The sequence below is a fragment of the Poecilia formosa genome, unplaced genomic scaffold, assembly GCF_000485575.1.
Source record: "Poecilia formosa unplaced genomic scaffold, Poecilia_formosa-5.1.2 Scaffold250, whole genome shotgun sequence".
Taxonomy (NCBI): Eukaryota; Metazoa; Chordata; class Actinopteri; order Cyprinodontiformes; family Poeciliidae; genus Poecilia; species Poecilia formosa.
In genome coordinates, this window is record NW_006800189.1 from 750,891 (window position 1) to 769,375 (window position 18,485).

An 18,485-nucleotide genomic window follows, 5' to 3' on the forward strand; every position below is an offset into this window, starting at 1 on the left:
CAAAGGTTTGTAGTGCACTTCCTAACCATTTTTTAGCCAAGACTCTCTCTGCTATTGACATCTTCAATACATGTTTTGATCCCAGGCTTAGTTTATGGACTGAACAGACACCATTATACATTTTGAACTGTAAATTTTATTGTAGGAACCATTTTTATTTGTAAGTATTGATTTTATTTTTGAACCATTTTTAATTTTTAAGTGTTGATTTTATTTTTGAACCCTTTATTTGGAAGTAAGTGTTGATTATCTGAAAGACCTTAACATGAATTGCCCCATATGGGGTTTGAACCGATGACCTCAGCATTACCAGAACCGTGCTCTAGCCTGCTGAGCTAACTCACCTACCTTACAAATTGTTGGGTTTCCATGGATTTAAGAAGAACTTACATGATCTTACCACAATGAAGATTTGATAAAAGTGCTTATATTCTAATGTTTTTTTGAAACAGCATACATAATATTTTATTTTCCAGAGATTTTGTATTGGAAGTGTTGATATTATTTTTGAACCATTTTAAATTTTCAGGTATTGATTGTATTTCAGAGATTTTTTTTATCTTAATGTGTTAATTTTACTTTTGAACCATTTTTAAGTGTTGATTTTATTTTTGAACCCTTTATTTTGAAGTGTTGATTTTATTTTTGAACCCTTTATTTGGAAGTAAGTGTTGATTTTATTTTTGAACCCTTTATTTGGAAGTAAGTGTTGATTATCTGAAAGACCTTAGACCTGAATTGCCCCATGTGGGGTTTGAACTGATGACCTCAGCATTACCAGTACGGTGCTCTAACTTGCTGAGCTAACTCACCTACCTTACAAATTGTTGGGTTTCCATGGATTTAAGAAGAACTTACATGATTTTACCACAATGAAGATTTGATAAAAGTGCTTATGTTCTAATGTTTTTCAAAACAACATATATAATATTTTATTTTCCAGAGATTTTGTATTGTGAAGTGTTGATATTATTTTTGAACCATTTTTAATTTGTAAGTATTGATTTTATTTTATAGCCATTTAGCCAAGTCTCTGTAGAACCATTTGTCTCTGCTAATGACATCTCTAATACAATTTTTTGATCCCAGACTTAGTTTATGGACTGTAATGTGAAATTAGGCACAAGTATAAGTTTGTTCACCAAGTTACTGTGCTCTCTGAGAGGATCTGTAAGTATTTGACATTGTTCCATGCCCATCATTGACGTTAGTCTCTAACAAAATGGGGATCATCTACCAGGAACACTGCAAACAGCATGAGTTCCTGTAGTGTAGTGGTTATCATGTTTGCTTCACACACAAAAGGTTTCTGGTTCGAAACCAGACAGAAACAGATTTTGCATGTTCTCTTCATCACAGGTGTTTACTAAAGGTCAACAAGGGCTCTGTGGTGTCATGGTCTGTACTCTGAATCCAGGCATCTGAGTGCAAGCATTAGTTGAAATTTTCATGCATTGCATCTCACATCATCAACTTTGGAANAGTTGTTGTCCAATCACATCTCAGAGAATTCAACTCCTACAATTATCAGTAAGCTTCAGCTCACAAAGTCCAGCTGTCACTGGATTCAGTTATTTATTTTGCCATCCTTTTTTAAACAGGTCATGATTTAGTTAAACTTTAGGCAGACATAATAAAACACATCCCTCCTAAATAAAATAGGTCATTACTGATAACAGTAAAATATTAACCAAAGGTCAGGACACCTGGTTAATATTCAATGTAAATCTGAATGTGGATCTTTTAAACAAACTAATCATCCTGAGAATAAAAGAGTATTATGGTTATTGTTAGATAAAGCTGTTTAGAAACTTTTTTAAAGGAACAACTTCCATTAATTCTGTTTATTGAGCCTATTATGAATGTCATCATCTGGGAGTTGATATTTTTGAAATTTTGGGCACAATTACATTTTGAATTGAGAAAAAATGTTTAAGTTTACAATGATATGCTTATTATCCCAAAGGCTAGAAGTGTCATTGCTTGATTTAGTTCCAAAAACTTCGGATTCTACTTGCAGATAAGACTGTTTTCATTTCACTTCTAGAGTGAGAAAAACATGTTTTCCTACAGATGTTGTACAGTATCTTCTGATTCACTGGCTTAATGTGATGCAAACCATAAAAAAACTGTTTATTTCTGCAAATTTGACATTTTTCTATCAGCACAGCCACCGCATTGGATATCATCTCACCTATTGTTTTTGTTGTAATAAATATAAAACATTGTAAAATTTCTCATTTCAGGAACAAAACAAGGAGCAGCTCAGTACATCTTCAATCCAAATTTAATGAAATGGACCGCCGCTCGAGATTTCTGCAGAAAAAAATTCACAGACCTGGTCAGCCTGAGGAATGACGCAGAATACACGGCAGTCCAGGAAGTAGCCAATGGGACAGCAGTATTTGTTGGTCTCTTCAGAGACCCGTACGACTGGTCACACCTGACTGACTCCTCACTAAGGTACTGGAGGGAATCCCAACTGGTAAATACAGAATATCATCAAAATTGTGTTGCAATGCTGAAGACTGAATCTGGAAAATGGGGAGACGGGAACTGTACAGAAGTTCATCCTTTCCTCTGCAAATGCAGTAAGTAAACATTTTTAACCAATACAAACCTATTGTAAAATGTGCAAAATAAGGAAGCAGTGCAAAGCAAATAATTTGGATTTTTTTTATTTATTTTAGTACAAACCAAACTGCAGTTCATAAAACTGAGGATCAGCCTGCAGGACTCAAGTTTGGATCTGAATGACCCTGCAGTGCAAAACAGTCCAAGTACACTTTGTTTCAGTCAGTACAAACTTTATTGAAAAAAAACAATGAACTTTTCTTTATTGCTACAAACATGCATGCATTTTTAATCTTCTTCTGTTTTTGTGTGGGAATAAGTCCAGCTCCAGTTTTGGTATTGTTTCAAAACACCTTCACAGTGTCTTAGAAAACTTTAGAATTTATATTAATTCCTGTATAAAGATGTGTTATTTGTAATGATTTAAGAACTACTGCATCATTGTAAGGTATGACACAGTCAGTAGGTTTGGATATTGATAAATGGTTTTAAACAAAGTTTTTGCCAATTATTTGTCTTGTAGATACATAACTAGCTAACTTAAGATGCTTCCTGTATTTTTATTTTATTTTTTTTTCCAAATTAAAAATTGATAAAGTAATTTGTTTAGCCTGGTTTTATTTAATTATTTTGCACACATTCATAAAGTTCCTAAAGATCAGAAAAAACTACACTTAATCCCAATTTGAAACCAAAATCCCTTGCAGACACAGGCAATAATCTGATGGGATAAATTCCATGAGCAGCCAGACTTTATTTACGTCTGGGGAGAATTAAAGATGGCAGCTGAGACTGATACAGCTGTCTTTGCAAATAATTGTATAGTAAATAAATTATGAACAGTGAATACATTTGGGGAAAAGGAGAAATCAAAAGCACTAACCAACTCAGTGGTCAATGGTTGTTGATTTTAATAACTTAAAAGTATTTCACTTGAAAATATGAGGGCAGATCTTCTTTAAATTCATTGCAGATGTCATTCATGATGACAGCTTACCTCAAAATGCAGATTATCAAGTCAAACAATCAGACAATCTTGTAAGACTCCAGGCAGCATCGTAAAAAAAAAAGTATCTGCTGTAAGTAAAAAGCCATTTATTTTTTTCATTTTTAAACACAAGCTTCAGCATGAGATAGAAATTATTTTAATTTTATAATTAATTTTGTAAATATACACAGTTATAAAACACTTGAAAGTTCACCCTTTGTGATGTGAATAAATGTCTGAAGGAGAGCTTTGACACTTAATTCATTGTGAGACTCCTATCAGTGAAATGACTTTTCATGTAATGCCTAGCATCTTTAATTCAATCCAGTCTCGATGCGTACACTTCTACCTCAGACAGACTGAGATGCTCAGTTCTTCCAGGTATGACTACATTGATGTATCGGCCATCCATGCCGTTACATTGAAAGGTTTCAGTAAAACCTGGACCGATGGTTGAGATCACAGCACACCTGTTGGAAACACAAATTGTTTTTGGTTCAGTGATCATTTGAGTTTTGCTCAAATAGACATGTCCTCTCTTTGCTCTCTTTAAACACTTTACAGACCTGGGATTGTTGTTTCCATTGTTGTCTAGTGAATCTCCGACACGGATTTCAGCTCCATTAATTCGATTGTGATATTCTACACGGTTGGATATGTTGATAGAGAACACTTTATGGGTTCTTCCCAGGTCCAGACGCCACCAGGGATTGAATTCATATTTTGTAAGAGTGCAAGAAGCCTTCTCCCAGAGACCAGCACGATTCCCATCAATAGCATTGTATGCAATGGCTGTTTCATACAATGATGACTGAGTAGCTTTCCCATAAAATGCCACATTTTCTCCTGCAAAATAACATTTTAGAATGTCACCACCAATATATAGCTTGCTTTTATGTTATTGTTACACGTCTCTACTTATAGTGACAAATATAACAAATGATGTTTTGTTTTGTTTTTCCGTTTTTTTTCTTCTTCTGAAGACTTTCTGCTTTCCCTTGATCTTGGAGAGCCTGTAATGACGAACAGTCAGTGAGAGAAAGAAAGGACAACCGCCGTCTTCTTCCCCAAACTCTGTCTGAAGAGCGAGGGGCGGGGCTCCTCAATTCCGGTCTCCTGGTGAGACGTTGCCCGAACCTTCGTTACCCCTTTTTTTTTTTTTAAACCAATATATGTAATTAGTTGCAATACTATTAATTTCTGTGTGGTGGCGTATATTTTCTTAAACAGATTTTCTGGACTATCTCCAAGTGATTAAATTCTCCCACTTTATGGTGTATCACATTATCACATATGCAGGGAGTCCTATAGTAATCTCTCACTTCCCTGAATTCTCAATGTATTTGCAGTTATTTACTCATTACACTGGATCCAAGGTATAAATCTTATAATTTTGAGAAGTTTATAAGATATGAATTTTATTTGTCTTAGTAATATAAAATCAAGTTTTAGATATTTAGCTCTGAAGGCACATCACAGGGGTCAGATCTATCAATAGGATGGAATTTTGTTTTTAGTTTCCTTTCTGAAATTCAGCTTATTGATTTTCTATAGAGTTCAGGTAGGGAAGTTTTCAAGCTGTCAAATTTGTTTAAATACACCTATTACATAACAACTGAATGTAACATAGTTATTTGATTATGCTGTAGGATGACTCTTTTTGCCTGGAAAATACATAAATCCTCTTTCAATTTTTTAAATTTTTTCATGGAAGGTCTAAGTCACTGATCATCTCAAAGGCATTCATGTCACTAATAAGATTAAGAAGAGGATGAACTTCTTTAAGGTGATAAATAGCAACATATGTATCTTGTCATGAAACAATTTTCATTCTAATTCTTGGATAAATATAAAACACTGACATCAACAACTTTTGTTTTCTTTTTGTTACACTATATGATTCTATGTAACCAGTTATTTTATTGTATTTTTTTATTTTTATTGTATCTCTATCTTTATGGATTAATGGATTATTTGTTTTCACTTTGGACATTTGTAAGGCAACCCTCTGTAATCTTAGCATGGCTGAAATAATAATACCACACAATGAAAAGCTAGTAACATGTCCAGGTCTCACCAGTTGGAGCATGGTAACCGTAGACCTCCACCTCACAGAGTGTAAGCACCTGGTTTAAACCAGGCTGCAGCACAGTCACATAGCGGCCCTCCACATGACCGCTAAAAGTTATTTTCAGAGTCCTTCCAAGTGGGATGCGAGAAATGACAGCAACCCTAAAACAGAGAAAGTGGAGAAAACAAATATTTTTTTTTCTATTTTGAGAAAGTAAATTTAGGTTTCAACTAGTCACACTAGCTAGTTTCACATGAATAGTTGGTAGGAATCAACCTGTCATAGATATTATCAGACCTGAAATAGATATTGCAAGCTCCAGAGTGACAGCATGTAATCATTAATGTTTCACTCACATTGGGTTTGATGTACCATGGTCTTGTAAAGAATTGCCAACATGAATCTCTGCTCCGTTAATGTTTTCTGAGCAGCAGTCTCCTCTGTTGGTTACAGAGATGGAAGTGAGGATGTAGGACTCCAGCAGGTCCACTCTCCACCAGGGAAATGATTGTTTTCCAGTGTGGGTGCAAGAGCCTTGTGTAAGGTCGGGATTTCGGTTTCCGTCAATAGCATTGCTGGCATCCACAAAACTATCCCATTCTCCTTTTAGACGATTAGACTGAGTTGCTTTGCCACGTAAAGCCAAATTTTCTGGAAGAAAAAACCCCCCAAAAAACAAAGCAAAATAGCTTTTGTTTTATAAAACACAAGTTGTGTCAAATCTTTACATTTGAAGCAAACTATAGCATTCTCAATTTCAAAAAACAAATATTTCAGATCTATGTTATATGTTAAAATCCAAATATTTATGGAAGGTTCCTGATAGATTGGAGGTCCCAAGCATTGGCTTATTTCTCTTATGCACTGATTGTGCCTGCACTGATAAAAAATTATATCGCAGATTTTTTTTAAATTCAAATACATTTTTCATCATTGTCACAAAATCCATGAGAAAATTTGTTGAACAACAAAGATGATGGCTCCACAGTTGAGTAATTTGACTTTCAGTGAATCAACAAGACTGAAGAAGGAAAATCATTTCATACGCAGATTAAGGTAGATTATGCTTACTATATTTATAAGCCACGGCTGTCGTCAGGAGAAGCAACACAAGCAGAGCTGAAGGGTGTCTCATTGTTCTGATTTAGACTCCAGACAAAGTGCACAAAATATGCCTATTAAAATCTATTTGTAAGAAAAAAAAACAGAACTCAGTGAATATTATACTCTGAAAGAGGAGACAATTCTGTAAATTCTATTGCACGCACCTTGATCTGTCAAAAGTCACTAAAGAAAATGAGGAGCTGCTGTTTATTAAGGAATATATGCAGGAATCTTATCAGGACGTGTAATTAGTTACTTATTCTTATCTTGTATGATAGCTTCTCCTTCTACCCTACATTACAAATATAAGACAAAACACTAGACAAGTTTTTTTTCAATACCCAGCAGTCAAGTTATACAGATGTTTTGTTTGTAATAATTTATGAAGTATGGCATTATTGTACAGAACAGAACTAACAGGCTTCAAAATATGTTTTACTGTTTCATGTTGGAAACATATATATAACCAAATGTATCTCATTGGCTCAGCTGAATTTTCCTCAGGAGGACTCCAGTTGAGTTGAAGAAGCTTGTCATATCCTGGTGGGTTAGGTGCAGGTGCTTGTTTAAGACTCTCTGTGACAGGATGTGGACAGCAGATGCAGCTTTCCTCAACTGTTTCCCATCCAGAGCAATCAGAAGTGGAATATAAGGAACACCACAGCACAGATGATATTGTATTAATTATCAACTCAGTGTGGCTCTGGGTTTATGTCGATCAGATATGATAGACATTCAAGTTTTGGTTAATTTTTCATTTCATGATATCAGGAGAGATGTGGCTGTAAATAGAAGAAGGAGTGTACTAATTATTAAATGAACTATTCATAAAATTTTTTGGAAAATACAGATGATAAGTAAATAAAAATAGTGCGTGTTATAAGCAGGATTTTATTTTTAAATGTACTTGTAAAGTTATTCTCACAAAGATTCAGAGAGAGAAATGAAGACTTAATTTAAAAGAGAAATGGATTTTGAATTCAGTTCAAAATACCTGAATTTAAAATAATTATACAGAGCCATATTGAGTATTTTCCATCCTTTTATTCATCTTAACAGCCATTTATTTTGACTTTTTGTCATTTTGAAATTTCCTGTATTCCAGATTCTCTGTAACAAATTTGAATCTTTAATTTGTAAATTACTTGTAACACATCTTGTAATTCACTTCAAAATGTGCAAAATCTAATTGAATCAAACACAGTGTAGGTAGGATATGAACAACATAGATTTCTAACTGAAATGGTCTCTTAAATCCTTTTTTCCAGACGTCGCAACAGTGTTGTATGAAAGACGAGAAACGAAATCATTTCTTTGAACCAAGGTGTGAACTCTGTTTTGCAAAATGTGTTTAGTATAATGAGACTCAAGTCAATCTGCAGTTTATGCTAACCTTTTTTTCTAACAAATTTATGTAATCGTGGAAATGATAAAAAACAAACTCTTTAAAAATTTTAAGATCTTTAAAATTAATCCAATCTGGAGCCGTACACTTCCACCTCACACAGATGGAGGTGCACAGTTCTTCCAGGTACGACAACGTTGATGTATCGACCGTCCATACCGTTGCACAGAAAGGTTTCAGTAAAACCTGGAGAGATGGTGGAGATCACAGCACACCTGACAGAAAAAAATAAAAATAGGTACAGTATGAAATTTTTTTTTTTCACTGTATAAAAAAATGCTAATTTAATCAAATTTGCAAAAATCTTATGGTATGGACAATATATACAATATTATATTTCAAATTCCTATAGAGGACAAATTGTTACCTTTCATTGTTGTTTCCATTGTTGTCAAGTGAGTCTCCAATACGAATTTCAGCTCCATTAATTCGAGTGTAGTCTTCTATCCGGTTGGTTATCTTAATAGAGAAAACTTTATGGGTTTTTCCCAGGTCCAGTCTCCACCAGGGGTTGAATTCATTTGCTGTAATACTGCATGAGTGCTTTGCAATGTTGGCTGCTCGATTCCCATCGATAGCGTTGTAGGCAACATATACACTGTACAGTGTAGACTGGGTAGCTTTACCATAAATAGCCAGATTTTCTCCTGAAAAACAACATTTTAAAATATTTACAGTAATCCTGAATTTGAAATCAGGTAACAACAATAAGCATGTCTTTGTTCTAGACTCAGAGGTACATTTAATGACACTGATGTGGCTACATTAAATTGATAGTTCATGTTTGAAACAATGTATCTGTATGCTACTGTTCATGGATTATTTACACTCAGTTTCCACACTTAATGCACAATTTAATGTCATGATCCAGTAGTTTAAGTTTGACTTGAATAATTAGACACCTGGAGAAAATGGTAACAATGCAGGACTCACCAATTGGAGTTTTTTATTACCTCTGTTTCTTTCATTTATTTTTTCATGTTTGCATCCTGTGAGGTGTACAACAAAAAATAAATTGTGTTTGTGCACACATCTTTATGTAACACATACAGCACTGATTAATCATACACCACCTATAACTTTTTTTATTCCTTACAGTTGGATAAAGTTCATTTCTTTCAAAGNGCTCCGTTAATGTTTTCTGAGCAGCAGTCTCCTCTGTTGGTTACAGAGATGGAAGTGATGATGTAGGACTCCAGCAGGTCCACTCTCCACCAGGGATATGTTTGTTGTCCAGTGTTTGTGCAAGATCCTTGTGTAAGATCAGGATTTCGGTTTCCATCAATAGCATTGCTGGCACCCACAAGACTATCCCAGTCTCCTATGAAATGATGAGACTGAGTTGCTTTGCCACGTAAAGCCACATTTTCTGGAAGCAAAAGAAAGTAAAGTAAATACATGGTTTAATGAAGTGTTGTCGAGAGTAATTCTCGAACAACTTCAGTTTGAAAAGGCAGGGCTTTTAAAGATTAGCATGTGTACAAATCCTGCCTGGGGACACAGGACAGATAAACATACAGGTTCACATTTAATCCTGTTGCCAGTTTAAGAAAAGAAGATTTTTTTTTAACTGTGTGAGGAAATTGGAGTTATTTGAGCCCTGGTTTGTTATTGGTGTGTCTTTGCAATCCAAAATAATAGTGTGGGTGTGAGACTCTTTCCTTAACAGAGAAAAAAGTAAGAACTTTTGCATTAGTTAGCTTAGCATAAAAAAATACAATTATATATGTGGATATATATATGTATATGGATGTAATGTTCTTTTAGTTTTTTATTACCTCTGTTTCTTTCATTTATTTTTTCATGTTTGCATGCTGTGAGGTGTACAACAAAAAATAAATTATGTTTGTACACAAAAACATTGACAATAAAGCTGAGTCTGGGTACTTTAGAAAATATATCTCCATCTTGATCCTCAGAAAATTGAGCATGATCACATCTTTACAAAAGATGTCAGTACAATCCAGATTGTTCACTACATATATGAGAAACTCAGCTAAACAACTGAGATCCTCCTGTCATAGCTTATACAAGTTTCTGAACTAAATCAGTGGACTTTCACTGTGTAAAATATTAATTGTAGACACAAAGGCAGATGATTCTTACTGTATGCAAGAGAGAAGACCGTCCCCACGAAAAGCAGCAGAAGCACAGCTGAAATGAGTTTCATTGTACACAGCAGAATAAGATCACAAAAACTTTGCTTAGAAATTGTCACATCAATTTACTAATAAAACCAGTTACCAGTGTAGTTTACAGAACTAGTTAATTTGGTAATCCGGTGGTCAGTATGTACACTGGCTTTCAAAAATCTCAGAAGAAAATGAGGGCCTGATTTCATGAAGGATATTTATATGGACATCTTTATGTAACACATACAGCACTGATTAATCATACACCACCTATAACTTTTTTTTATTCCTTACAGTTGGATAAAGTTCATTTCTTTCAAAGAAGTAGGTCAGGCACTGCCAGTTGAAGGCAAGATGTATAGTAACTGTTAAACCATCTTCAAAACTGGACACACAGACCGACTGACACTTTAGAGGCATAAAGATCCGATGAAGTGACGACTCCAGCAATACTTGATGTCCTTAGGAACCAGATTTATATAGTATTTCAAGGCCATTACCAGAAATACATTGCTCTGGTGATAGAGTACATCTTTAGTATCCTAAATGTGATTTACTGGTGTAGTTTGAGAAATGACATTCTCAGACTTCCTGGTCACATCTTTCAGTAGAAATAAAATACTACAATAAAGTTAGTGCTGCAGTTGCAATGCCAAGTGAACAGTAAAGTGCAGTGTGATAATAGCCACATATTTCCTGGAACAGATGATTGATGCTTTGATGATTCAACATTGATTCATGAATTTATAGCAAAATATGAAAATAGAATGGGGTTATGCATGACCACAGCTTAACAGGGCATGCAATTGTATTTGAAGAATTGTACATTTGTACAGAAACAGCCAGATTAAGATTTGGTTGGTCATTTTCCATGTAGAAACTATGTAGAGGTTCTTGTAGATCTTCTAGAGGTTGTTACACACCGCATTTTGCAGAGTCAGCAAAATGCTGTGTGCCCTGTAAATGACCTCAGAGGACTGACACTGGCAGAGCAGCAAAGGAAAGGAGGAATAACTTGGACATGACATGGAAAGGTCTTCCAAATCCAACGTAGCCAAAAACAGCTTGTCTCACTGCTTTGTTCAGCCTAAAACTTTAATTTTGGATGAATTAAAGCCACTGCTTTGTACTTTGCTGCCTCAGTAAAATTATTGATTCAGTCTCCAATTTTCCCTGTAGACATGTTAGAAGATTTTTGAATACCTTTTTGAGTTAGATATAGCTTTTGTATGTCAAAGAACTTGAGATGGCCCTCACTGTTAGTTCTTTTCTTTTGAGAAAATTTATCTCTCAGCTATTTATAATATCTTATTGTGCAATGCAGAATTGTTGTCGCCAAAAAACAAAAATGAAAATAACTGGTGTTTCAGGGTCAGTTATTATTTCACGAGTCAAAAATGCTAATCATCACAAAGATGTAACTTTTTCAAGCAATGACGTGTTATTTTAAATTTGACAATTTAGTTTCAGAAACTTGTTTTTCTGTTCTTATCAAACAGGTCAGTGCATATTTTGGTCATGACTTTTGTCACCAGAAACCACAGATTAAAAATAGACAAGTGTTTTATGTTGTTTTACAATAAAACACATGAAAATAAACCCTTTTCTGGTTTGTGTGGAAAAAAAAAACAATCAAAAAAACATTTCACTTGACATTCTTTTCATGTTAGAAATATTTAAAACACAAAATCTGTGCACATTTTTTTCTTTAAGGTTTTCATTACTGGGACTACATTTTTTACTTAAGTAACCTTCAGAGTACCTTTTGCACCTTTCTAAAACTAGCACTTTATTTAGCACTGCACTTTAATCATTGATTTACAATTCAATATCCATTTCCACACAAGAGATTTTAACAATTTCTTTATTAAAATGTATTTGTTCCTAAGCACCCTGCTTAGGAACAAAAGTTTATTAGACTATCAGTTATACATGTTGACATTATAAATATAAAAAATGAAAAGTAAATATAAATGCTGCAAAATGGATTTGATTTAATTAATCAATATTTAAATCCAAATATATATGTTACATTATCTAACCAAATTGCTGCTACTCTGGCAGATTATTGCTCCTTTCTCATCATATCTGCATCAACATATACAAACAAAGAATTACTGAATTGGTTACACATAACACCTTGCAAACTAATTAACAATATTATTGTTTTCTCTTTTTACTTTTTGGATTTTCAGTAAGTATTTTCTTAAATCAGCAGTTCAGAAGCAGAAAGTGATTGGATCAAGTTCTAGTCAAAGGATTTACAGCTGTCACTGAGTATTGTGAGCTAGTCATTAAATTTGATGAAGACATGTTTTTCTACGAAAGTATCAACATTTAAAAGAGTGGCAGATCTATTTAATCTAGTCTTGATGCGTAGACTTCAACCTCACACAAGACGAGATACTCAACTCTTGCAGGTATGACAATGTTAATGTATCGACCATCCATTCCATTGCACTGAAAGTTTTGAGTAAAACCTGGAGCGATGGTTGAGATCACAGCACACCTGTTAGGAAAAAAAATAATTGGTTCTGTTAAGAAAAAACTGTGATGAAGCAGAAAATATGTTGCGTTGCAATATGAGGATTTCAGACTATCACCTGGGATTATTGTTGCCGTTGTTATCAAGTGAATCACCGATACGAATTTCAGCTCCTCGAAGTCGTACGTAGTTTTCCACATTGCTGGTTACATTGACAGAGAACACTTTATGGGTTTTTCCCAGGTCCAGTCGCCACCAGGGATTTAATTCTTGTGCTGTATGACTGCAAGAACCTTTGCTCCAGTATCCAGTACGATTCCCATCAATGGAGTTGTAGGCAATGCCATTAGAATGCAATGATGACTGAGTAGCTTTTCCATAGATTGCTATATTCTCTCCTGCAACATAAGATTTTAAAATATAAGAATTGATAAATAATTTGACTACAGTGAGAAGTGGGTTCTGACGATATGCCTGGATGTATTTGAGTCGTTTATTATAGTGGATTCGAAAACAAAAACTTTTTAATGATCTTCATGCAGGAGACGGGAGTTAGCGGGAAAGCAATCCTATTTTTAATGGTTTTTTGTAACTGCTTCATTTGTTCCATGGCAGTTATTTTATATTTGACTATTGCACTTCTTACGCATACTGAACCGTTTAAGATATACTCTTTCTTCTGCACTGCTGTCTTTTTGGATTATTTCCACTCTGAAAATGTGAAACACAATTTCATCTTCTGATACTATTCCTAAAAATAGAGATAAAATAACTTGAGCTTCTACTGAATAATATATTGAGAGTAAGAAATGCAGGTCTCACCAGTTGGAGCACGATAACCGTAGACCTCCACTTCACAGAGTGTAAGGACTCTGTTAAAACCAGGAAGTGACACAATCACATAACGACCTTCCACAAGACTGGTAAAAGTTATTCTCATGGTCCTGCCAGGTGGGATGTGAGAAATTACAGCAACCCTAAAACAGAGAGAAACGGAGAAAAATCATATTTTTGCTTTAAATTAGGTTGATGAAAAACAAAATTAACTCCACTGGAATCAGTTTCCAGAAGAAAAACCAACCAAGCAAAGTAACTTAGCAACCACCAGCGACCCGTTTAAGAAGTGCAATAGTTAGTAAAAGCCTAATCCTATACCAATACTTAATCAAACTCCTTTCAATGTGTAGGATCAGCAGCCTTACTCTGAACTTCACACTATCACCTCTGCCCCGTTTGGGCCAGCTGACCTATAAAGTATTGTAGATTATGACCCCTGATCAAACCATAATAACTCTAAATGACCTCTTTGTCTGTAAAGATTTAATGTAGTCATAAAACCATATTTCCTTGTATTAGATCATAAAAAGAAGCCTAAATTATTTAATCACGTATCGAAACAGGTATGACAACCTTCTAGCTGCTAGTTGGGAAAATATGAAAAAAACAAAGTGAATACATGAAGCACCTACAACCATATTTCACTGTGAAATAATTTTCATTTTGGTTTTATTTTATTTATATTCCTGATTCACAATTAAAATAATCTCAAAACACTTTATAAAACTAACAGATCCAATTTGCTTACACAAAAATGTAGTCATTTCAGTCAAGTCATAGAGATATTAAAGTTCATTAAATAATGCACATTTCAATTTGATCCTACTTACAAAACAATGCATTCAATTTTCATTTACTAGACCAATTGGTAAATCTAAGGGAATTTGGCCAACTGCATGTTGTCCTCACAAATTAAATGAAGCATTTGAAGAGGATAAAAAATGTGTATCTGTGTTACTCACACTGGGTTTGATGTGCCGTCATCCTGTAAGGAGTTACCAACATGAATCTCTGCTCCGTTAATGTTTTCTGAGCAGCAGTCTCCTCTGTTGGTTACAGAGATGGAAGTGATGATGTAGGACTCCAGCAGGTCCACTCTCCACCAGNCTTTTGCACCTTTCTAAAACTAGCACTTTATTTAGCACTGCACTTTAATCATTGATTTACAATTCAATATCCATTTCCACACAAGAGATTTTAACAATTTCTTTATTAAAATGTATTTGTTCCTAAGCACCCTGCTTAGGAACAAAAGTTTATTAGACTATCAGTTATACATGTTGACATTATAAATATAAAAAACGAAAAGTAAATATAAATGCTGCAAAATGGATTTGATTTAATTAATCAATATTTAAATCCAAATATATATGTTACATTATCTAACCAAATTGCTGCTACTCTGGCAGATTATTGCTCCTTTCTCATCATATCTGCATCAACATATACAAACAAAGAATTACTGAATTGGTTACACATAACACCTTGCAAACTAATTAACAAGATTATTGTTTTCTGTTTTTTACTTTTTGGATTTTCAGTAAGTATTTTCTTAAATCAGCAGTTCAGAAGCAGAAAGTGATTGGATCAAGTTCTAGTCAAAGGATTTACAGCTGTCACTGAGTATTGTGAGCTAGTCATTAAATTTGATGAAGACATGTTTTTCTACGAAAGTATCAACATTTAAAAGAGTGGCAGATCTATTTAATCTAGTCTTGATGCGTAGACTTCAACCTCACACAAGACGAGATACTCAACTCTTGCAGGTATGACAATGTTAATGTATCGACCATCCATTCCATTGCACTGAAAGTTTTGAGTAAAACCTGGAGCGATGTTTGAGATCACAGCACACCTGTTAGGAAAAAAAATAATTGGTTCTGTTAAGAAAAAACTGTGATGAAGCAGAAAATATGTTGCGTTGCAATATGAGGATTTCAGACTATCACCTGGGATTATTGTTGCCGTTGTTATCAAGTGAATCACCGATACGAATTTCAGCTCCTCGAAGTCGTACGTAGTTTTCCACATTGCTGGTTACATTGACAGAGAACACTTTATGGGTTTTTCCCAGGTCCACTCGCCACCAGGGATTTAATTCTTGTGCTGTATGACTGCAAGAACCTTTGCCCCAGTATCCAGCACGATTCCCATCAATGGAGTTGTAGGCAATGCCATTAGAATGCAATGATGACTGAGTAGCTTTTCCATAGATTGCTATATTCTCTCCTGCAACATAAGATTTTAAAATATAAGAATTGATAAACAATTTGACTACAGTGAGAAGTGGGTTCTGACGATATGCCTGGATGTATTTGTGTCGTTTATCATAGTGGATTCAAAAACAAAAGCTTTTTAATGATCTTCATGCAGGAGACCGGAGTTAGCGGGAAAGCAATCCTATTTTTAATGTTTTTTTGTAACTGCTTCATTTGTTCCATGGCAGTTATTTTATATATGACTATTGCACTTCTTACTCATATAGAACTGTTTAAGATATACTCTTTCTTCTGCACTGCTGTCTTTTTGGATTATCTCCACTCTGAAAATGTGAAACACAATTTCATCTTCTGATACTATTCCTAAAATTAGAGATAAAATAACTTGAGCTTCTTTTGAATAATATATTGACAGTAAGAAATGCAGGTCTCACCAGTAGGAGCACGATAACCGTAGACCTCCACCTCACAGAGTGTAAGCACCCGATTTAAACCAGGCAGTGATACAATCACATAACGGCCATTAACAGGACTGGTAAAAGTTATTTTCAAAGTCCTTCCAGATGGGATGCCAGCAATTACAGCAACCCTAAAGAAAAAGTGGGATAAATTTGAGTTTATTTCAATACAATCAAGACAGTAAAATAATGAGTTATAAAGCAATGCATATCTATCGACCATGATTTCTCTGCAAGGAATTAAAAAATGGGAAAAAGCAATTTTAAATTAAACCAAAATTAATAAATGAACACAAACTTTAGACTAGGTCTTAAATACTGTATCATTTCGGTGGATAACAAACATCTATATACTTTGTTTATTTATTTTTTTTTACATTTGTCATATCCTGTAGAATTAAAAATAATACATCTGTTAAATAAATATAAGTTTTATAAGTGAAATGCAAATAATTTCAGTTTATTAGGCCAATTGTAAAACACTATTCAAGGACCCTCACGTGACTGAAAGTTCTCCTCTTTCTTTCCAAAGATTTGAAATAAAAAAGGGTTTTACACTCACTCTGGGTTTGATCTACCATCATCTTGTAGGGAGTTTCCTATATGAATTCCTGCTCCGTTAATGTTTTCTGAGCAGCAGTCTCCTCTGTTGGTTACAGAGATGGAAGTGATGATGTAGGACTCCAGCAGGTCCACTCTCCACCAGGGGTGTGCCTGTGATCCAGTGTGGGTGCAAGATCCCCGTGTCAGGTCAGAATTTCGGTTTCCATCAATAGCATTGTTGGCATCCATACTAAACTCTGATTTGAGCCGATGAGACTGAGTTGCTTTGCCATGTAAAGCCACATTTTCTGAAAAAAATAAAATAAACAAAACAAAACAGTGAAACAATGATAGCTGTTGGCACTTTCTCCTTTCTTGATATGTATGTTGGTGTTTTGAAAAACACTTTTCTGATTAAGCATAAGGAAATGAAGCAGCTCTTATAAAGAGTGAAGTTCCATCAAGTCTTTAAAGTCATGGCTATTTAACATGGGTTTTGCAACCGGTGGTACTGCAGGAGGGCAATGAGATGTCTGATTATATTTCATTTAACATTTAAAAGTTGTTTTTCAATACACAGTAGTATGAATCCAATATGAAAGAAAATGGTAAAAAGAGGCATAAAATAATGTATTTTGTTCAGAAATACACATTTATGTATATATATAATGTGTGCATGTGTTACTGTTCATGCAGTCCTAGTTTGAGTTGCAAACAGGGCTGGCTGAAATTAAATTAAAATGCATAGTGTTCCCAATTTATATTAATAAATATACATTTCTATATTCTGTGTTGAATTTCAAATATTTATGGGAAGCCCCTGAGTGTGGGTGAAAAAAAATCATCTTAAAATCCCAATCTCTGTTTTTCTTTTATTATTGCCTCTAAATACATGAAAAACATAGTTGAGCAACTAAGATGATAGCCTCACAGTTTACTGTTTTGACATTGAGTGAATCCAAAGTAAAACATTTCATTTGCAGATGAAGGCAGATGATTCTTACTGTATCCATAAGCCACGGCTGTCACCAGGAGAAGCAGCAGAAGGAGAGCTGAAGTCTGTCTCATTGTTCTGATTTACACTGCAGAGAAAGTTCACAAGTCAGATATCAAAATCTAATTGTGAAAAGAAAAACTGAACTCAATGCACATTACAGACTGTAGATTCTGGTCCAAGTACCTTTTGTCAAAAAGTCACTGAAGAAAATGAGGAACTGCTGTTTATCAAGGAATATTTATGCAGGAATCTTATCGTGATATGTGCTTTCATACTCTGCTTATGACTTTTTGATTATTCCTTAGAATAAGATAACATTTATTGCTGCAAACACGTGAGGGATTTGCAGCTTCTAACACAATTCTATTTACTTTCATTCTGAGGATTGAAAAATTCTGTGTCATGCCATGCTAAAAGGTGAAGGTCATAATAATTTAGATAAAGTCCTGTCAAATTAAGCCAGCTTTACTGGCCTGAGATGAAAAACTTAAGACAGTTTGTGTGTTTTATCGGTGCAGCACCTGTCACTGTTGATCTGAAGTTTAGTTATTGCCTGTTTTCTATGTGTTTCAACATTTTACTGAAATTCATCTGAAGCATCTTAAAACTTAGTAACATCTGTTGAAATGAAAATGAGTAAGTTATGGACAACGATGAATTTGAAACCGAGAA

General features: G+C 34.5%; 4 protein-coding genes across 4 annotated transcripts in view; 1 reads left to right on the top strand and 3 right to left on the bottom strand.

Annotated features, from left to right (window-relative positions):
- Positions 1-2,815, top strand: part of LOC107838399 (macrophage mannose receptor 1-like) — an 18,301-nt gene extending 15,486 nt beyond the window's left edge. The window contains exons 4-5 of the mRNA XM_016680628.1: positions 2,247-2,591; positions 2,691-2,815. Of these exons, the coding sequence (XP_016536114.1) occupies positions 2,247-2,591; positions 2,691-2,815 (470 nt within the window). The remainder of the gene's footprint in view (positions 1-2,246; positions 2,592-2,690) is intronic.
- Positions 2,816-3,832: 1,017 nt separating this feature from the next.
- LOC103150334 (fucolectin-6-like) lies at positions 3,833-10,442 on the bottom strand. Its single transcript, XM_016680638.1, has 5 exons — positions 10,249-10,442; positions 5,990-6,284; positions 5,640-5,794; positions 4,129-4,408; positions 3,833-4,032 (listed from the first exon to the last, which is right to left on the bottom strand). Exons 1-5 carry the CDS (start codon positions 10,310-10,312, stop codon positions 3,882-3,884), a joined length of 945 nt encoding a protein of 314 aa, XP_016536124.1. The 5' UTR covers positions 10,313-10,442; the 3' UTR covers positions 3,833-3,881.
- Positions 10,443-12,593: 2,151 nt separating this feature from the next.
- On the bottom strand, positions 12,594-15,075 carry LOC103150336 (fucolectin-like). The gene is made up of 5 exons (XM_007569908.2): positions 15,072-15,075; positions 14,559-14,703; positions 13,582-13,736; positions 12,878-13,157; positions 12,594-12,783 (listed from the first exon to the last, which is right to left on the bottom strand). The coding sequence occupies exons 1-5, from the start codon at positions 15,073-15,075 to the stop codon at positions 12,633-12,635; spliced, it is 735 nt and encodes a 244-aa protein (XP_007569970.1). The 3' UTR covers positions 12,594-12,632.
- A 179-nt stretch (positions 15,076-15,254) lies between these two features.
- On the bottom strand, positions 15,255-17,884 carry LOC103150319 (fucolectin-1-like). The gene is made up of 5 exons (XM_007569886.2): positions 17,821-17,884; positions 16,836-17,124; positions 16,250-16,404; positions 15,546-15,825; positions 15,255-15,451 (listed from the first exon to the last, which is right to left on the bottom strand). The coding sequence occupies exons 1-5, from the start codon at positions 17,882-17,884 to the stop codon at positions 15,301-15,303; spliced, it is 939 nt and encodes a 312-aa protein (XP_007569948.1). The 3' UTR covers positions 15,255-15,300.
- Between the last annotated feature and the right edge of the window lie 601 nt (positions 17,885-18,485).